The sequence below is a fragment of the Pseudophryne corroboree genome, chromosome 2 (assembly GCF_028390025.1).
Source record: "Pseudophryne corroboree isolate aPseCor3 chromosome 2, aPseCor3.hap2, whole genome shotgun sequence".
Taxonomy (NCBI): Eukaryota; Metazoa; Chordata; class Amphibia; order Anura; family Myobatrachidae; genus Pseudophryne; species Pseudophryne corroboree.
Window position 1 is genome coordinate 390,738,835 of NC_086445.1, and position 21,804 is coordinate 390,760,638.

The 21,804-nt window shown below is 38.6% G+C and overlaps 1 protein-coding gene across 2 annotated transcripts in view; it reads right to left on the minus strand.

The window, feature by feature from the left end:
* The window catches only part of GABRA5 (gamma-aminobutyric acid type A receptor subunit alpha5), a 301,112-nt gene that overhangs the window by 105,499 nt on the left and 173,809 nt on the right, over positions 1-21,804 (minus strand). For both annotated transcript variants that reach the window (XM_063953304.1, XM_063953306.1), the window contains exon 7: positions 10,314-10,457. In XM_063953304.1, coding sequence (XP_063809374.1) covers positions 10,314-10,457 — 144 coding nt within the window. The remainder of the gene's footprint in view (positions 1-10,313; positions 10,458-21,804) is intronic.

Here is a 21,804-nt window from a genome sequence, read left to right on the forward strand (position 1 = left end):
AACCCTTTTTCTGTGCATCATAGAGCACGAACAAGGAATCCGTCTTTCTGATTCGAGCCGTTCGCTTGACATAGATCTTCAAGGCTCGCACAGCATCCAATGCCTCCAGAGGAGCAGAAGTGCCAGTACTGGATGGAACCACAATAGGTTGATTCAAGTGGAACACAGGGACAACCATCAGCAGGAACTGCTGCCTAGTTCTGAGCTCCGCTCTGTCCTTGTAAACGACCAAGTAGAGACTTTTACACGATAAGGCCCCCAATTTTGAGACATGTCTAGCAGAAGCAAGGGCCAGTAACATCACCGTCTTTCACATGAGGTACTTATCTTCTACCATCATCAGAGGTTCAAACCAGGAGGACTGTAGAAATTCCAACACCACACTTAAATCCCAGGAAGCCAAAGGTGGCAGAAAAGGATGTTGTATGTGGGTCACCCCTTGCAAGAAGGTCTGAACTTCTGGCAACACTGCCAATTTGTTCTTAAAGAAAATTGAGAGAGCTGAAATCTGGACCTTAAGGGAACCCAGACGTAAGCCCGTATCCACACTAGCCTGCAGGTAATGTAAGAAACATCCCAAGTGGAACTCTGCAGGCAGATATGTGCATTCCTCGCACCAAGATACATATCTTCTCCATATATGATGATAGTGTTTTGATGTCACAGGTTTCCGAGCCTGAACCATGGTAGCAATTACCTTCTTGAAAATGCCCTTGTGAGCTAGGATGTTACGCTCAACCCTCATGCCGTCAAACAAAGTCGCCGTAAGTCCGGGTAGACAAACGGCCCTTGTTGATGAAGATCTCTTCTTAGTGGTAGAGGCCAAGGGTCTTTGATGGACATTTCCAGAAGATCCGCGAACCACGCCCTCCAAGGCCAATCTAGGGCAATCAGAAGATTGCCTGGACTATTTGATTTCTGATTCACTTGAGCACCCTTGGGAGCAATGGAACTTGAGTAAATAGGTAGACCAGCCGGTAAGGCCAAGGCGACGTCAGTGCATCTACTGCCCTCACCTGAGGGTCCCTGGTTCATGAGCAATACCAGCGAAGCTTCTTGTTGAGTCGAGAAGCCATCATGTCTACTTGTGGGCAGCCCCACTGGTTGATATGCTGAAACATCTGATGGTGGAGCACCCACTCCCTCGGGTGGAAATCGTGATGACTCAAGAAGTCCACTCCCGGAATGAAGATTGCTGACATTGCTTTTGCATTTCCTTCCACCCAGAGGAGTATCTTTGACACCTCTTGCATGCAGGCTCTGCTGTGTGTCCCACCTTGCCAATTGATGTACGCCACTGCCGTGGCGTTGTCCTACTGTACTTGGATCGTGTGATCCTTGAACAGAGAAAAGATCTGAAGCAGAGCTTTGTAGATCGCCAAAGTTACAGAATCTTGATCAGAAGGAGGGCTTCGTGGACTGACCACCTGCCATGGAACTGAGCCCCTTGGGTGACAGCTCCCCATCCTCTCAGACTCACATCCATTGTGAGGAGGGTCCAATCCTGAATCCCAAAACTCTGGTTCTTCAGGAGATTGGAGGACTGCAGCCACCACAGGAGCGAAATCCTGGCCTCAGGTGACACCCGTATCATCCGGTGCATCTGTTATGTGATCCGGACAACTTGCTCAGGAGATACAATTGAAATGTTCTGGCATGGAACTTCCCATACTGGATCACCTCGTATGAGGCAACCATCTTCCCCAACAATCTTATGCAAAGATGGATGGATACTCGAGCAGGTCAGAGCACCATGCAGACTATCTCCTAAAGTGTTCTCGCTTTGTTCTCCAGGAGGAACACCTTCTGGGCCACAGTATCCAGTAACATCCCCAGGAACAGGAGCCGCTGAGTTGGCTCCAGGTGGGACTTCTGTAAATTGAGAATACACCCATAGTGTGACAGAAGTTGGATAGTGCGGTCGATGTGGAGCAGTAAAAGTTCCCTGGATCTTGCATTTATCAGGAGATTGTCCAGGTTTGCGACAACATTGACCCCTGGACCTGGAGCTGGAACATCATCTCTGCCATTACCTTTGTGAATACCTTCGGAGCTGTGGACAGACCAAAGGGCAGTGCATGGAACTGGTAGTGATTGTCCAGTAGAACAGACCTCAGATAAGCCAGGTCCGCAATCACTGCTCTCAAGGATTCCATTTTGAACTTGAAAACCTTTAGGTAAGGGTTCAAGGATTTTAGATTGAAAATGGGTCTTATGGGTCTTACCAAACCGTCCGGCTTCAGTACCACAAACAGGATGGAGTAATAACCCTTCCCTCACTGTGTTATTGGTACTGGAACAATGACGTGGGACTGGACCAACTTTTGGATGGCCTGTTACAACGTAACTTGCGTATCCTCCAAAGCTGGTAAGCTTGATTTGAAAAATCGTTGGGGAGACAACCGTCGAACTCCAGCTTGTAGCCCTGAGAAATTAGGTCCTTGACCCAGGTATCCTGGCAGGAAAACTCCCAGATGTGGCTTAAATGATGCAGTCGAGCTCCCACCTCGAGATCCCTTCAGGCTGGGTGGGCACCGTCGTGCTGATTACTTAGTGGAAGCAGAACTGGTGCTCTGTTCCTGAAAACCACTGTTCGCAGGTCTTCTTGTCTTACCTCTGGTGCCTCTAGATGCATTGGAGGCACCTCTGGCCCTAGATCGAAATCTGTTAGACTGAAAGGACTGAACAGATGGCCGCGGGTAGGAACGCCTAGCCGGCGGAGCCCCAGAGGGTAGAAACATGGATTTCCCACAGTGACTTTGGAAATCCACATATCCAATGCAATCCCAAAGAGCTATTCACCAGAAAAGCGGAGAGATTCCACACTGCGCTTGGACTCTGTGTCCGGTATCCACTGACGTAACCACAAGGCCCTGCGTGCCAACACTGCTGTGGCAGAAGTACTAGCATTAATATTGCCCATCTCCATGAGCAGGTCACACAGGATGCGTGCAGTCTCCTTAATGTGCTTCAGAAAAGTCCCCATAGTAACCAGAGGCATATCCCTGGAGAGGCCCTCCTGAATTTGAGAAGTCCACGTGTGAATGGCATGGGTCATCCAGGAAGCCGTTATGACCGGCCTTTTGCGATACACCTGCTGCTGTGTAGATAGACTTTAGTGTAGTCTCTATTTTTCTGTCCCCAGGGTCCTTTATGGTAAAGGAGCCCAGGGCAGGCAGCACCGCCTCTTTTGACAATCAAGAGACTGATACGTCAACTCCCGGGGGTTCTTCCTAGAATTTCCTACCTTCAGGAGCAAATGGGAAAGTGTGCAAAATTATTTTTGACACTTGGTATTTTTTATCTGGCTTTTTCCAGGCTAAATTAAATAGGTTATCTAACACTGTAGAATCAGGGAAAGTGACAGTAGATTTGTTTTGTGTAAAGAAAACTGGCTGCTGTGTCACAGCGTCCTCTAGAGGGAGCTTTAACACATCCTGTATAGCTAGAATGAGGGGTTCAATACCCTAAGCAGAAAAGGAATCCCCACTAACGGGATCCAAGTCGTCCCCATCCTTCTGTATATCCTCATCTGAATCAGATAGTAAGGCAGGTAAACCACGCTTTTGTGGTCCTGAATTAGAGAGGGTGGACTGTGTAACATCTGCCCTAGCAGCTAAGTCTGCAACAGTCTGTTGTAGTAGCTGAGTTTTCTAAACATTAGCAGTGAGTTGTGATGACATATCAGACATCAAATTCTTAAGGGCCCCTAGCCAGAAGGGCTCTTGACCCTCTCCCCCAGCCCCCTCACTGAGGTAGCTCCGCCCCCACAATGGTGCCAAAGCTACAGAGTTTTTTATACTGGCAATGTCTCCTAAAGTGCTGAAAAACATCACACAAGTGCTAGTTTAAGCCACCACTAGCCAGTGTACATAGGGAGCTCTAGCAGGTCCCCCCCAGGAGGGTCCCATATGCCGCACCCGCGTTCAGCCGCATCATGAACTGGGGAACCCCCCTAGCAGGGGCCCCGGTTTGTACTCGCCACTGACGTCACCTTCAGGCATCTGTTAGGGGTGTGCGGCATGCTGCAATTGCGACAGCTAAGCCGCAGTGCCCCGCTGAACAAAAAACCTGGCAGGATGGTGGTCCTACAGCGGGGAAGCGGCTCTGACACCTCGCAAGGCCAGTAACCATTTCCCCCCTAACTCCCACGGTGCAGGTATGCTGTTTCCCAAACAGCATACCGAAATTAATAAAATTTTAAAGAAACTGAAGAAAATTCTCTGGAGCTGCATGCCGGCAGCGGAGTGAGCACAAATGAGCAGGCGGCATACTGAATACCACCTCTTATGGATGCTAGAGAAAATGCCTTTACATACATGCATTTACTACAGTAGCATTATTTAATTCTAGTACAATGCGTGCAAAGTGCCTGACATTTTAACCTATTGTTCTCAGTGTCAGTAAGGCCACTTGTGTTCTTTGTAGTTATGGGCCTGTTGTGTAGCAGTTTTCAAAACATTTCAGTGCCCACTGACCACCTAAACATGATTATCAATCAATGCAAGTTAACAATCATATATCACATACTGGACTTGTATTTTAAGCATAAATGAAATGCCAGTAGGTATGAAGCCTAAAGTCACTTATCCAGAGCACTGTAATTTACCTCTGCATGTGACCATAATTTTATTATTAAGTAATTCAAGGAGGTTTCTTATAAATGTTTGCTATCTATTAATTTGAAATTTTACTTACTTTGCTTTCTATGCGCACTATTGTGTATAAACAGCTTCTCTGTGAAGTTTCTTATACAATTTCAATTTAAAGTCTGACTCCAGTATTTAACTGATCCATGGGAAATAGAGAAGGTTGATGTTATGTTTCTTAAAAGATATTAATGTTCCCACCTCTACTTAATCTCTTGAGCTCTGATCTGATGGTCAAACAAAGTAATTAGAGCCCCATTTATCATTAATCGCATATTCACTGTGATCTGGGTGTGATATTAGCAACCAGGATTGCATTGCAATGTGCAGTAATGCTAGGAGAATGTATCATTGTGCCCCTGCAGGGACACTAGCTCCGGAAGAAGCCCATCCCTGCGATGTACTGTAACGGCTGCAGGGGTTTGTGCATGTGCGGTCCCGCTGACTGCACATTCACAGCGACCATTTCTGGTGGATGGTTTCGGGGGAACAATCTGGAACTACATATGCAGTGAGTAGCCTATAGGCTACAGCAGGCTACCAGCATCTTCAGGTAGCAGTAGCTACGGGGCTCAATCTCCAGAATGCTTTGCATTTCGAAAATTGATAAATCTGACCGCATCGCATACCCCATAGAAACCTATGGAGGATAAGGCTGCTAGCGGGAATGGAGGGATTGCTACAGGTATTGGAGATATTTACTGTGGTCTGTCCTACATGTATTTGTGTGATATTAAATATTTGTGGCGAACCCCTTAAAACCAGGTATTTTCAGGGAAAAGCCACAAATATTTTTTTGATAAATGGTTACCTAAGACCAAGAGGTGCAGAAAAGAAACCCTCTAAACATCACTTCAGGATCAGACATAAAGGAAAGATTTTTCAGTCCTATTTATCAGTTTATTCATGCCGGTACAACTGTTCTGATAAGCGACTGTCCCTGTGAATGCAAAAATCTGATCACAACAGCCAGAGTGTCTACACTGCTCGATCTCTGCAGTTTTCCTGCATATGTGCCCAGAGCTGTAGTAAGTGGAGGGATCTCAAGAGATCCCTCTTCACAATCTGATAACAAGCTCTTTTTAATTGAAAGAACGAACACCCTTAGGAGATAGCGTTCACTATCCAAGATAAGTTCTAAAAACTTTTGGCTTCTGGAAGCTTGATGAATAGTACAATCATAATCCGTATAAGTACAAACGGGCAGACTAGAAGGGCCAAGAAGTGCTTATCTGCCATCAAATTCTATGTTTCTATGTTTCACAATGCCACCATACATATTATGGAGACAGTGATGTGCACCAATCTTTCAACAATGCAGGAGATATCTGCTATCTCACCTGCATTACAAAAATGATAAATAGACACAATGCCAAATTATTTTCTGGGTCGATAAACTTGGTAAATGGGAACCAAGACTTAAAGCTCCAAGGAAGCAGGGACTGGTGTGATGATTAAAAGTGCTGAACAGAATGCTGGTGTTATACAATTGAACGTTAATTATAACCTGAGCTTCTGAGCTATACTGCATCATATCCCTCCTTTTTATTTAACATACAGTATGTTATTTATTGGGCAAAAGGGAACTTGTAAATACTACACTTTGGGTATATACGATTTTAATAGATGTCCAATGTGGACCATTAATGTTTGAGGTATTAGCTTGCAGTATTTGTTTGTATTCCTAATACTACTACTGTGTCTATTAAGACTGACAATGAAAACTGAAGCACTTTTCTAATATTGTGAAGTTGGAGCAACCATTTACTGGTTTGGGATTGAGAGACAGATAGTCTATAAATGATTAGAAATACAGTAGCAGTGAACACAGAACATCCAGCTGTCTTTTTTTTTTTTTTTACTGTTCGCTGTGTATCAGTTTAATAGCAACAGTATCACAACTCTTAACCCTGACCAGCAACATTCCACAGGGGATTCTATTTAGTATCACTAAGTTACGTGGGGGAGCCTCTGTATTACCTACATATTTCATCCAATAACCTTCAATCTATTGTCACTGGAAAATATTTCAAATGTCCTCTGGATGTAAAATACAAGTCAACCCAGTTTGCAAAGGCATCTTATAATGTACAGATATATATATATATATATATATATATACACACACGTGTGAAACATTTTATATATAATGATAAACCTGAGTGCTTTCGTCAAACACAACTAAATTGGCTTGTGTAAAAAACGGTGTAAAAACAGAATGTAACTGTTTTCATTAAATATTTTAGCAGTATTTCACCTTCAGTATACAATAGTATTATTGGAAGTGGATTCTAAATGCCAAATATAAATGGATGCAGATTTTAAAAATTGCAGATATTTATTGTTCTTAAATTACGTGCAAAACCAACCTGGTCCTGCCTTTAAAAATAATCCCACTGTAAATACTGTGGAAGAATGGAAGAAAATGCAACACTTTTTTAAATGCAGATATATTACATTTGGCTCAGAATTTGTTTCGTATCCCTACTTTGCATACTATTGCCACATGTACTGAAAACCAAAAGTCTTGGATAGACCATTTAAAAATGAGCGCTTTTCTTGCTGATTACTAAGTATTGATAAGTATTCCTCTTTGAATCAAATCTAATACTCACTGCAGTGTGCATATGAGGGGTGGCATGGGTAACTGCAGGATTCTTAAAAGGGTTTTTTTAAATGTTAAACAAACAAACAAAAAATAAAAAAATAAAGATATATATATATATATATATATATATTGTCCAGATAGGCAGCACTCCCCCTTGTACAGATTACTGCTCCAGTGCCCTCCGTGTATCTCCCCGATGCCGGGAAGCCAAATACAGCACAGACGTCGGCGGCACTCAGAAATAAAGTCACAAAGCTGCAGGTGGTATTAACGTTTCGAAGGTTTATTCCTGATGACGAGGGAATAAACCTTTGAAACGTTGATACCACCTTCCGCTTTCTGACCTTATTTCTGAGTGCCGCTGACGTCTGTGCTATATATATATATATATATATATATATATACAAAAATAGGGTGTAGTACAAAATGACAACATTCAGAATGTGGACCTAAAAATGGCAACATGTCCTGAATGTCAATATTTAGAATCCCGACATTCACAATGTAGACATTCTGTCACGTTGACATTATTTAATTGTCAACATGACACATAATGTTGACATTCTGTCGTGGGCATTCTGAATGTTGAAACTCAGGCCATGTCGACATTCTGGAGTCGAATTACTGAATATCCACATCAAGAATGTATACCCAAGAATTGTGTATTTATGCATATATACTGTACATGAGCCATACTCATCTCAAGATGCCTTTGAATCGGCAGCATACAGCATGCGCATCATCAGTGTGTATTTGTAATAATTAATATCTATAAGTAATTAGCTATGGTAGTAAGAGTCTACCATGGTCAATGGTCTATGCCTAACTGCAGCAGCTCTATTTTGTCCATATGGTATGCAGTGAAGAGGGTCCATGGTTGTTCTCTCTTCTGTGGCAATACATGTGGCACTTGGAAACCTATCTAAATATGTCCTAATATGGAGATATTTCATGGGGCATAATGCTACAGGGCAGCAGGTGTGACTAATCTGAAAGGCTGCTGCACAGTGCTGGAGGAGGGAATGAGATAAAAGTGGGCAGTGCTAAAAGTGGATGATTTATCAGAGAGGCATTGGAGATAGGGTAATAGATGTTGTCAGACAAACTCAAATCAGTTCAGTTTTTGGTATGCAGATTATTTTTGTTTCACAGTAGATTGTACATATCACCCCTTTTTTCTATAACCTTTACAAATTCCATGCACTAGAAATAGATGCATTTTTAGATGGAGGCAACCGCACTGTATTTCTTTTCATGCATATTTCTTTATATGTATTTGGATATTTTTGCTTTGCATATTTATAATTAAGATCTGTTGTATTCAGAGTAGAGATGTGCGGGTTCGGTTTTACTCAGATTTACTCGGGGCTCAAAACGACATCTTATTGGATCATGGATGTCACGTGTTTTGGATAGCTAAGAAGCAAAACCCGCAATACCCGAGTAAATCCGAGTAAAACCGAACCCGCTCATCTCTTATTCAGAGCATGAATGTACATTATGGTTAGGCTAAATTTTGAGCACATACCTAAAAATTAACTGTAATGACTGGTTGGATTAGGGTGGAATTCAGTTATTTTGTGGGTGCCCAAATGTAATGGGCGCCCATTGGAGCAATTCAATTGCCCCCCCCCCCCCTGTTGGGCATGAGTACCACATGTGTGTGCCCATTAGTACCAGGTTTACCCACACACATCAGCTAAACCCGTCTAAAGTACTGCTTTGAGAGTCTAAATTCCTGGTTGGGCACCCCCATCCCCCAAAGCGCCGGCTTATCGCAAATTTCAGCTCGCTCCTCATGAGGCTGTGAGCTGAAATGTGTTCCCCAAGGCTATTTGAATTGCTCCATTGAGCACGATCTAGCCATGGGAAAAAAAACAATTGAATTCCTCCTTTAACGCTTAGTGCAAAGGTTGTCAAACGCGGTCCCCAGGGGACCCCAACAGTCAAGGTTTTAAGTATGTCCATGGCTCAGCACAGATGGTTAAATCAAATTTACTGAGGTACTAATGAAGTCACCAGTGGCCAAGCATGGATATACTCAGGGCTGGACTGGCCCACAGGGGTACAGGGGAAATCCACCTGGGGGCCCACCCCCTCCTTTAGGGATCAGACTGTGCACTTGAATTATACATTATATATGTTACATTATACTGCACAGGACTATGGTGTACTTTTTAGAGTGCATGGCTGTTATTAATCTGGAACATTATCATGCATGTACTAGCAGCTTTTACGATATATATATATTTATCAATGGGCCCAGACCATATACTAATGGTTAGCCAAGCCTCTAAACATTGGCCCCTACCACCACATTTCCCCAGTGGGCCCTTCATATCCCAGTTCGACACTGGATATACTTAAAACACGGACCATTGGATTGCCTTGAGGACCATGTTTGAGAATCTCTGGCTTAGTGTTAAAGGAGTTATTGAACTGTTAAGGTCTCAACTTCAGTAAAAACATTTACTACTGTACATTTGGGCCATTGAGCTTCATTCAGCTATGATAATGTGCAAGTCAAAGAGATCTAATTGTTTTCTATGAAGAAATACTGTAGGTAAGGAATGCTGCCATTGGTTTCCGGAGTTCATTAGTGTTACATATATGGAAAACGTACATTCAAATGTAACTGTTTGCCAGATGAAGCCAACATCAGTAAAATATTTTCTGTAGGTTTTAGCAAGTTTTCAGCATATTTATATAGAGATTAAATATTATTTTTTTGCAATCAACTCATAATTAAGAACTGTCATGTCCACTTCCACACAAGTTCTCATTGTAACTTGTAATACAGCATAGAAGTACTAAACCTGGAGCAACAGTAAGAGTATGATAGCACAAAGAGAAGAACAGTAAGAGTATGATAGCACAAAGAGAAGACAAGTTATTTTTTTTCTGTGCTATTCCTTTGTGAGTTATTGGCTTTATATTACAATCACAGTATGTGAGCTGGACATCTAAGTTTCAATGTTCTTCCTATACATTACCTTATAAGCAGAACTTGTTACAGGAGATAGATGTACATTCATATCATGCATAATACTTCTTACCTGTGCTTGTGCTTATGTTCTCAGTTCCCACAGTCTGGCCAATTAAATGGTACTGATTCAAACGTGAACCATCTTCTGCCACTACCACCGATTTGTGTGTCACATTAGTCCATTCATACCGTAGTTCAGAGTTAGGATATGCATCTTTGAAGAAAGAATAAGTAAAAAAAAACAGGATAAAAAAAACAGGATTATAGTGCAATTAGCATGTACTGTGCAAATGTCATGGTTTTATTCTAGAGCATGTAAGGGTGTGTAGTAGTCACAAGAGTGTTGTCATCAGCAAAGGTATTTTCCTGAATTAGTGATTTTTCTAAATAGTAAATTGTCCTTATCCTAAATCTTCCAAGAATATTTATGGTTTTAGGTAACATCCCATAGAGTCAGCCTAGCACCTGTGACAGGCATGACTATCAACCCAGCAAATTACAGTCTATGTATGTGTGTATGTATGTATGTATGTGTATATACTGTATATGTGTGTGTATATATATATATATATATATATATATATATTATATACTGCCTGAGTAATGTCTGTGCTGTGATGCTGGATGTGTAAACCCTCACGTCGCTCTTTGGTTCCAGATTCCTATAATACTGGCATTTGACTGGGGGTCCATTTGGATACGGTCACGTCAGTTTTCTCTGCCCAGCTGGCTTTGACAGCGGGAAACAGGGAAGTGTTTGAGGCTCATCAGAACCTGATTAGACTTTGTATTGAAGAAGGTTCAAGGTGCAAGTGTGATTTTGTTCCACTATTGTAGTGGTCCATTGGTCACTAGTAAGAGAGTAAATCAGTCTTACTGGGCATTTGTAGATGCCATATAGTAATCTCGTTCGAGATTTCCATTCAACGGATATTTTATCTTTATTCCAAATGATTTTATGATAGTCTCCAACAATGGAATTAAGGAATGGCTGTCCTCATACACTCTTTTTAAGCCCATATTACATCAAACCTCTGATGTAGTCATAGAGACGAAATGCGTAGCGTTCACCATTGTGTCATTGTATTTACAATCTCCACCCTGAGCTCAAACCTTTGTTAAGGTGAAGGGAGATTTATTCCATCTTTTGTACATTGACATTCATATGAATATGTTTGGTGTTGCAATATATCATGTCATTTGTACCTTTTTAAATGAATATAACGTCATTGCTTGACCACTAATGGTTTTTATTTTTTGTGGTGATCTTTCCTGGTGAGAGGGTTTTTATTCTACGGTGCCTCGCATCTGTTCTGCCAAAACAGAGGACTCTGGTTCATTGAATTTATGATTGACCCACTGAGATGAATTCCTCTATAAGTCCATCTGATACTGAATATACAGTTATACATGTATTAGCACACTGGGGTAATTGTTTGTTGCTGTATGATATCTTAAGGTCCTAACAGGGGCCCTAACCTTAGTGCTGCTCTCTGTATAGCACAAATTAAGAGTACTTTGTGTGTGTGTGTGTGTGTGTGTGTGTGTGTGTGTGTGTGTGTGTGTGTATGTATATATATATATATATATATATATATATATATACAGTATATACTGTATGTATATGTATGGGTCAAAAATAGACACAAATTTGTGAAATATATTTTCATGTAGAAATTGTATTTTAAATGTTGTGGTCTTTTGGTGGGAGAATACACAATATTTTATTTATTTGAGTAATTTTTTTTACATTTCTACATATCTGGCAATGGATTATTATTATATAGAAATAGAATACAAGTTCTCAGACAGAGCAGTCTGCTCTCTTGTTCTTCCCTCATGCTCTCTTTACTACCAGTACTCCTTGTCTTTTGTCTCCTTCCCTTCCATAAATCTGTCACTGTCTGCTCTCCCATACCGTGGGTACAGGAGCATCGTGTACTGTTGTGCTTTCCCTTGTGACTGACCTCTGCCTTCTGACTCTAACCAGATATAGCAAGTTGCTCTACCTGTTCCCCTACACTTGTCACTCTTTGGGTATTGTTTTACTGCAACGTCTCTATAATTATGCTCTGCATAAATATTCTTGTTTTATATCAAATGTTACACCTGTTCTTATACCATTATTGCTCAAATAATTGTTCAAATGTACAGTTTACAGGAAATGTTGGGGACTCTTTAACGTTGACCCAGGTGCATGCCGTGTTTGCTTTTAATAAATGTATAAATAATATAAAGTAGGACTGAAGATATAATGAAAAGTTTTGTCAAATTCGGTTTATTTATGAAAATGCATCTGGCACAGCACTCAGCATTTCAGGCTGCAGGATAGCACAAAGAGCACTTGCTATATTGTACTCCCTACGGTCCTCTCCCGTTAATAAATGTATTCATTATTCAACACTCCTGGTCTGCTCAGACACATTAGGAAACAATTTGGCACAGTGGCACACATATAAGTGTGACGCAAACGTAATGTAACCCATACAAAGCATTCAGACACTACTTTTCATGTACAGACATCACTATTCATGTCCCCCATTGAGTGTGATGGAGTGCAATGTTTTGAACTGACCCAGTTGTGCCACTATGTAATATGTGTAAAACGAAAAAAGAGCCCGTAACCTAAAATGCTTTCAGACTGACAGATACCAAATGTTACAGTAAGCAATTAACATAATTGCCAAATCCAATCAGTCAGATTAGCTCTGTAATTAGTATATTCTACCCAGCAGACATAAAAAAATGTAGGCATTTATGAAATTTTTACATCTTAAATAAAATGTTATAAAGCTATGTGCTTATTTCTAATGCTGATGTCAAAGTATGAAATACTGTACAATTATTTAAATGAAATATTCAATGGATAAAAACGTGTCCATCTTAAATGGAACATCAAACTTCCTATATTTCTGATTATTTTACATTTTGTTACAAGCTACGTATCCTCGTAAATGGAACATCAAACTTCCTATATTTCTGATTATTTTACATTTTGTTACAAGCTACGTAACTTTAAGAGCAAGTTGTTTTCCATTAAAGGCCTATTTATATTGGATACAATTTTTAAAGAAGACCTAGTCTATGTAAGAACATTTATAAATATACAGTACATGTAAACATTTCAGTGTTTAAAATACAGTAATTACATATTAGTTTGTAATTATGGGGCAAAATAGAGCTGAATACACATTAGGCTTCATTCAGTCAGATCTATTTGTTGTTAAGCAATTTCTACCTCAAATAGGCTCTTAAAATGAATCTCCATTCACTCTGACAAAACTCTTATGAAAAATGCTCAAAAGCATATTAGACTATTTCTGTATAATACACCGGCTATAGGAGTGGAAAATGGAGTTACACTAATCAAATATGAAATCCATTAACCTAAAATCTCTGTTCTTTGAGTCTATTTATCCATCAATGTATTACATGGGGAGTGGAAAGGGAATCAAAGTGCCCATACTATAGAGAGCCTTCCTAAGAGTTCAGATGTACATACATGGGTCATGCATGGTTTCACATTTAGCTGTGCTGCAATACCATGGAAAACGTTTAGCACTGCTTCTATATTTGAAGCATTTTACCAAGCACTAGATAGACAAGGAATACTTTCTTTTCCATTTTTGTCTATTCAATGATAAAATTTATATAGGTATAAAAACAGTTTTGCCGTGTACTTCAATTAATGATAAGTATGGGAAGATACCAGATGAAGATATTATCTAACCCATGAGTACATACCCTAAAATAGTAGAATTCAAGAGTATCTTGCACTCTGCCAGATAAAATTAGCTTTTACAACTCTTATGTATGTGCGTGTTAGTATGTGTAAAAATGGCCTGCCATTTCACAGCTTTTTCATGATAACTTCATATGATACTAACACAAAGTTTTGGTTCATTGGCCTTTTCCTAGGCTGACCATATTATACCTTTAACCTGGGACACTAATGAATTACACAGGTTCTATGGCTGCTTAAAACCAGATGAAATGCAGGCCCTGTGTAATTCATGGGTGTCCTAGGTTAAAGGTATAATATGTACAGCCTTCTTTTTCAACATGTTTAAACAATTTTCACATTCAGAACTATTGGAGAAAACTTGATGACTGCAAAATCAAAGACATGTTGTGACTGGTAATTTCCCCGTGAAGGTGCATAGGAAAATTTGGTAAGGTTTGGCTACATTAATACGTGGTAATGAGTAGAAAGGGGTTTAGTTCCGCACACAGGCTGTTTGTGGACGAAACTCCTATTGTAGTATGTGTCCAAAAGACCGACAATGAATGTAAAAATCTATAATGTACAGTGTATTTCTTGGTTAGTGGTGCTCCCTGAGTCAGTTAGATATACATTACAGAAAAGAAGAAAAAGAATGACTCTTTGTTGGGGCACTCTTGTAAGTCGATTAAAATGTTACTTTTAATGGTTATTTATATAAACTACTGTATATCAGTCCAAAAGATAAAGTACCCCTTTTTTTGCGCTAAGACACCATAAAGCTCGCACCACTGAGAAATGCCTCCTGTCAGACAAGGCAAGAAATGGAGAATAGATCTAAGAAATTCTCATGGGAGCTAGACCACTTCAGATTTCACATACAAGTGTGTTTATTTTAAAAAAAAAATTTTAACAGTAAAAACTGTAATCATATAAAAATATCAATAAAACATACACATAACTTTATATTACAAATGGACAGTATAGACAGATATTTATCTTGATACTTTTTATATTGGTGATATCCACAGTTGAATTCAATATCAATTTTCCCAATGAAGCGTTTCAGATGTATGTTCAATCACATATGCGTGAATGCCCAACGCGTTTCGTCCATACAGGACTTCATCAGGGGACGCAATCTGAGTGGTAGTTAGAAAGAAGGTGATACACCATATACTAATTATATTTATCACAGTCTTACTAAATTTAAATTATCTACTTACATACCAATGAGATCAAAGTTTGCAAGATATCACATCCAACTTTTGCCGTGGGTGCATGCAATATTCTCACAGATAGAAGATCTAAAAATGTCACCATTAGAATTGATATTAAATTAAAGTGACCATATATATTTGAAATAGGACTTGTAAACAAAATCAAGGAGGGAGGAACAAACATAGTGAAGTAATGGAGGGATAGATGCAATAAACTCTCTATCAATAGGTGTAATAATCACTCAATTGATCACAAATTGAGTGCAACTCTATGTTACTCATTATTCAAAAACAGAGGTGATGGTAATTATTCCATTCTAACATAGATAATCAAACAGAGCTACTCACATTCCAATATTGGTGTCTATCATAAAAAGTTCACCAATGTGTATAAACAGAAGAAAAATTGCTGTGACAATAACCTATAAATTAGAAATACAGACAATAATATGTATGTATATTGAGGATAAGTGATTTTTACCAGCATTAATTATACACTGCAGATTATTGCTTACATTGCCTATATTAAAACCTAACTATACGTGACATTCATTTTACAAATGCAGTAAATCCAAATTGTTCTTATATATACACACAATATCATTGCGCTATTTATGAGGGACCATGTTGAACTTAATAGCTGATCAATAATTATATTTTTATATATATTCTTGGTTGCTAATAATCTCGGATTGTGCTTTTGTATATTATGCCCCCTTTTGATGTTAGGAGAAGGCAGAGCTTAACAGCCATTATAAATTCAAACCATACCTTAGTGTATCAGAGAATGGCAAAGCTTAACAGCCACTATACATCCAGACAATATCTTAGCATATTCTCTTACTAAATTACAGCCCTAATGTTTAATTCACGTTATACTGCAAATTAATAGATTATAAATCCTAAATAATGAAAGTGATCTAATTTATGGAAATTGTTATTATATAAAAATAAAACTACAACCGAATTAATTTATAATGGGGGAACGTCTTAGGCTCACCTTTTTAGTTGTAAATTGACCAATCCAATTTAGAATAAGAATATTGTGATAGACTCAAATAAGTCAATACCCTGGAAAAGAAATTAATCCATAAATATGGGTTCTTTTTCCAATGTGTTAAGATGTCTATTAATCATAATATTTACCTTAATGTTCTCTCAGGATTCTCACTCACAGCTATAGTTTTGAATGGGAACTGGGGCTGATATTTATACCTCCTCCCTAATGACCTCATTTCCTGTTTGATATTTAGCTTATTTAACTTATTTTCAATGTTCCTTTTTAGTGTTCAATCTATTTGCAGTGACAGTAATGCTAACCAGTATGTCAACCACCTTAAGAATTAAAGGACAATTGAAATAGACTAATATATTTTCACTAAAATGATGTTGAACGCTCTTGCGTTCCATCATCGCTGGCGGCGTGCGTTCCACAGCCGCTACTTCCGGTTCCGGCGTGCGTTCCATGGACGCTACTTCCGGTTTCCGGTGTGCATTCCACACATGTTAATTCCAATCCCAGCGTGCGTTCTAACTGCTGCTGCTTCCGATTTTTGTTGTGAACATGAATAATCCTAGCTTAATAGCGTCCATCTTGTCTATCATTAACCACTTAATTAACCTATTTATCTAATAATACATGCAATCTGTTTACTTAGTAGCTTATTGGTTGAAATATAAATTATAAGTGTTTGTCAATCCTATTTTATTTAGGGATAATATATTATATGTGGGGACCGATGCTATATTAAAGTCCTTCCTTAATGTAATCAGTGATCTAATTTGTACTTACTGTGATAATGGTATTTAACAGTTCATTAAGTGATGAGTATTATTAAATTATATTATTGATCTATATATCTAAAAAATATTAATAAATAATAATTAATTAATAATTGTATATTAATCTACCCCATTAATGTGCTCTGTGATGTTAATCTAACCTCAACAGACTATGCATATTTAGCTAGTTAACTATACAGCCCTAAAAAAAGCAGTTCAGGTCAATATGGTCCCCCATTTACAATTGTTACAAGTTGGCAACACAACATCTTAATATATCACGCTTTAACCTTCAACTCATGACGTGGTAACATATCATAAGAAGACCTTGATTCAGTGGTTGTAATTTAGAGTTAAACAACTTAAGTATAATAGTTCATTATATAGAAAGTGTCATACTGAAAACATGATAAATTAGGTATGTTAGGGCCCTTTAGGGTTCTAAAACGTATTAAGTATAGAAATAGGAGAATGGTAAATACAGGACTTAAAGGAAAGAAACTATATCCACGTCTTCATTAAGGCCATTGGGGGCTAAAGTATTGAGCGTATAAATCCAATACGTTTCACGTTTGGATAATCTCAAATCCCTACTTCCACCTCTTGGGTCTACTGGTATATGTTCTAATACTGTAAATGAAAAGTTGTCCCTCGTCACTGTCGCACCATGCTTCTTGGCATAATGCCTTGGGAGACTGTGAGAAAGAAACTTGTTTTTCACATTTCTTATATGCTCCTGAATTCTTATTTTAGTTGGTCTTTTTGTCTTTCCTACGTATGTTAAACTGCAACCACAAGTGATCTTGTATACAACATACTCTGTGTTGCAATTGACCAAGTGTTTCAATCTGTAACAACCCCCTGACTCAAATTCCATACTGAATGGTTTACGGTCCATAAATTTACAGCATATACATCTAGAGCATGGAAAGCACCCTTTGGTGGGTATGATATCATTATTTTCTTTTCTAATGCAAGAATGTGACCTTGACAACCTACTTGGTGCCACTATGCTTTTTAGATTCGTAGCTCTCCTAAATACCAAGTTTGGTTTTTCAGGGAGGGAGGGGCCCAAAACAGAGTCTTTTAAAAGTATACCCCAATGTCGATTTAAAATCTTTTTGATGGCTACATTTTCTTGATTGAATTGTGTAATGAAAGGTCTACAAAACCTTTGATCTGTTTGGGTTTTATTTTTGGGACATAGCATTAAATCCCTTTTTTGCAAAGATGCTTTAGACTTTGCTGCTTCAATGGAGTCTAGATTATAACCCCTTTCCACAAATCTGTTACCAATTAGAGTGGCCTGTTCCCAATAGTCGTCTATATTCGTACAATTGCGTCTTAATCGTAAGAATTGCGCATATGGCACATTGTTCTTCCAAGCAGGGTAGTGGCAACTAGTTTGGGGGATGTAGCTGTTGGCGTCAACATCTTTAAAGAAGGTCTTCGTTATTATCTTTTCACCTTCTACCCCTGTTAAAGTTAAATCCAAAAAATCAATACTTATTGGATTATACTGAGAAGTAAATTTCAAATTGAAACCATTGGACTGTATGAATGTCATGAATCCATTGATACTATATCCATCACCTTTCCAAATGAAAAGGAGATCGTCAATATATCTTTGGTAGAATATTATATTGGCTTCAAATTTGGAATCATATACATAAGTGTCCTCCCATGCTTTCATGAGCAAGTTGGCATACGATGGGGCAAATTTAGTCCCCATCGCCGTGCCCTGTTGTTGCAAAAAAAACTTGTTCTCAAATTCAAAAAAATTATGGTTCAAAATGAACATTATGCTATCCAATAGAAACCGTACTTCTTTTTGAGATAGACTAGAGTCATTTGACAGGACTAATTCTACTGCCTCTACACCTTTACTATGTGGTATAGATGAATACAGTGCTTGTACGTCTACAGTTAACCATTGATATTCTTTAGACCACTCTATGGTTTCCAACTTTTGCAATACGCTGGTGGAATCTCTGAGATATGACTTCATTTTCAATACATAGGGCTGCAATCTCAGATCTAAATAATGGGATAAATTCGCCGTCAGGGAATTTATCCCTGCCACTATGGGCCTTCCTGGTGGTGAAGTCTTACTCTTATGAATTTTTGGAATATGGTAAAAATTCGGGACTGTTGGATGTTTAACATACATATAGTCAAACTCTTCCTTGCATATTAGATTATCTTTCAGGGCTTTAGAAAGTAAAATAAATAGCTCCTCCTGATATGTTGAGGTGGGATTGTTGGGTAATTCCATATATGTCTGCCCATCAAAAAGAATCTTGGATGCCTCATTTAAGTAAGCCGTTTTGGTTTGCAATACAACTGCTCCACCCTTATCCGCCCCTTTAATGACCAAATCAGTATCGTTTTTCTGGGATTTCAAAGCTCCCTTTTCCTGTGGATTGAGATTGGTCCCATATTTGTTACTTTTAAGCCTTATTTTCCTGAAATCTTCCCTAACTAATTCATAGAAGATGTCCAGATTGCTGCCCCTGGACTCTACCGGGTAATACTTTGATGGTAACTTAACCAATGGAGTTTTTTCATTCGTACTGGCACTCAATTGGGGATTCTTAAGAAAATGTCTCTGTATCGTTAATTTACGGACATATTTGTTGAGATCGACAAATAGGTTAAATTTATCAACATGTAAGTCTGGTGCGAATTTCAATCCCTTATCTAATAGGGAGCGTTCCGCTGATGATAATTGTCTCTCTGTGATGTTGACAATCCCAGACGAGGTTTCTCCTGATTGAACAGGGCTCTCCTTTTTTTGGGGCTTTTTTCTGCCCCCTCTGCACCCTCGTCTCCTCCAGTATGGCCTCTCTTTATACCCTGTGGTGAGTCCAGTCTGGTATGTAACTCCTCTCGTTGTTGCTGTATACGAGGGAATTTGAAACCCCGCCTCTCTTCTAAAAAATGTCCCCTTTGATTTCTATCAGGGGTAGGTGATCTGTCTGTATTGTATCTATTCCTATAAGAGGAATTGTAATACTCCTTGGGTGGCAAAAAGTTGTTCCTTTGATAACCCTGTTGAGGCAGGAATTTCTTCCTATATCCCCTCTGTTCATAACCCCGATTCGGATAGGGAGATCTATAAGACCCCCTAGATCTATAAATGCCATTGTGGTTACCTTGATTTACTCTATAGTTCCCATAAACTTCCTGCTGTGGTCTTTCCCAACGGGGATATCTTTTTGATGGCATTTGATTTCTTTCATCTAGTCTCTCCTCTTTAATCGGTAAATGGTGTATTTGACCAGAGATATAGTCATTTTTGTCTCTGATAAATTTCTTTTGTTTACGTGATATAATTTCCTCTTCCATAGTGTCTAATTTATAATGTAAATCCAACACATCCCGTTTGAACTCCTCACTATCCTCAAATTTAGTGGCTTGTAATTCTACTCTTTTAATCTCCTCCTCTAACCTGCTTAACTCCTTTTTTCTCTCAGTGATAATTAGAGTAATAAGTTTTACCGAACAATCATCTAGAATAGTATTCCAGTTGGTAATGAAACTTTCATTGCCCCCTCCTATTGTGGGGGTTTTATGCAATCGTAAACCTCTAGGAATCCTCCCTACCTCTATATATTTTTCTAGCGTCATAATGTCATACCAATTTTTCAACTCCTTAATGGCTAATTTTTCTACCAAATTGAGATAACCATAGTAATCGTCATCCTCAGTTTGGAATACTTGTTCCTCCTCCTCAAAGATGTTTCTAACCTTTAAAGATCTCTTTGATCTATCATTAAATATAGGCATAATAGCTAGATAGAAGAGCTGCAATAAGGGTACTTACTGACAAACTGCTACACAAACCAAAAGATAAAGTACCCCTTTTTTTGCGCTAAGACACCATAAAGCTCGCACCACTGAGAAATGCCTCCTGTCAGACAAGGCAAGAAATGGAGAATAGATCTAAGAAATTCTCATGGGAGCTAGACCACTTCAGATTTCACATACAAGTGTGTTTATTTTAAAAAAAATTTTTAACAGTAAAAACTGTAATCATATAAAAATATCAATAAAACATACACATAACTTTATATTACAAATGGACAGTATAGACAGATATTTATCTTGATACTTTTTATATTGGTGATATCCACAGTTGAATTCAATATCAATTTTCCCAATGAAGCGTTTCAGATGTATGTTCAATCACATATGCGTGAATGCCCAACGCGTTTCGTCCATACAGGACTTCATCAGGGGACGCAATCTGAGTGGTAGTTAGAAAGAAGGTGATACACCATATACTAATTATATTTATCACAGTCTTACTAAATTTAAATTATCTACTTACATACCAATGAGATCAAAGTTTGCAAGATATCACATCCAACTTTTGCCGTGGGTGCATGCAATATTCTCACAGATAGAAGATCTAAAAATGTCACCATTAGAATTGATATTAAATTAAAGTGACCATATATATTTGAAATAGGACTTGTAAACAAAATCAAGGAGGGAGGAACAAACATAGTGAAGTAATGGAGGGATAGATGCAATAAACTCTCTATCAATAGGTGTAATAATCACTCAATTGATCACAAATTGAGTGCAACTCTATGTTACTCATTATTCAAAAACAGAGGTGATGGTAATTATTCCATTCTAACATAGATAATCAAACAGAGCTACTCACATTCCAATATTGGTGTCTATCATAAAAAGTTCACCAATGTGTATAAACAGAAGAAAAATTGCTGTGACAATAACCTATAAATTAGAAATACAGACAATAATATGTATGTATATTGAGGATAAGTGATTTTTACCAGCATTAATTATACACTGCAGATTATTGC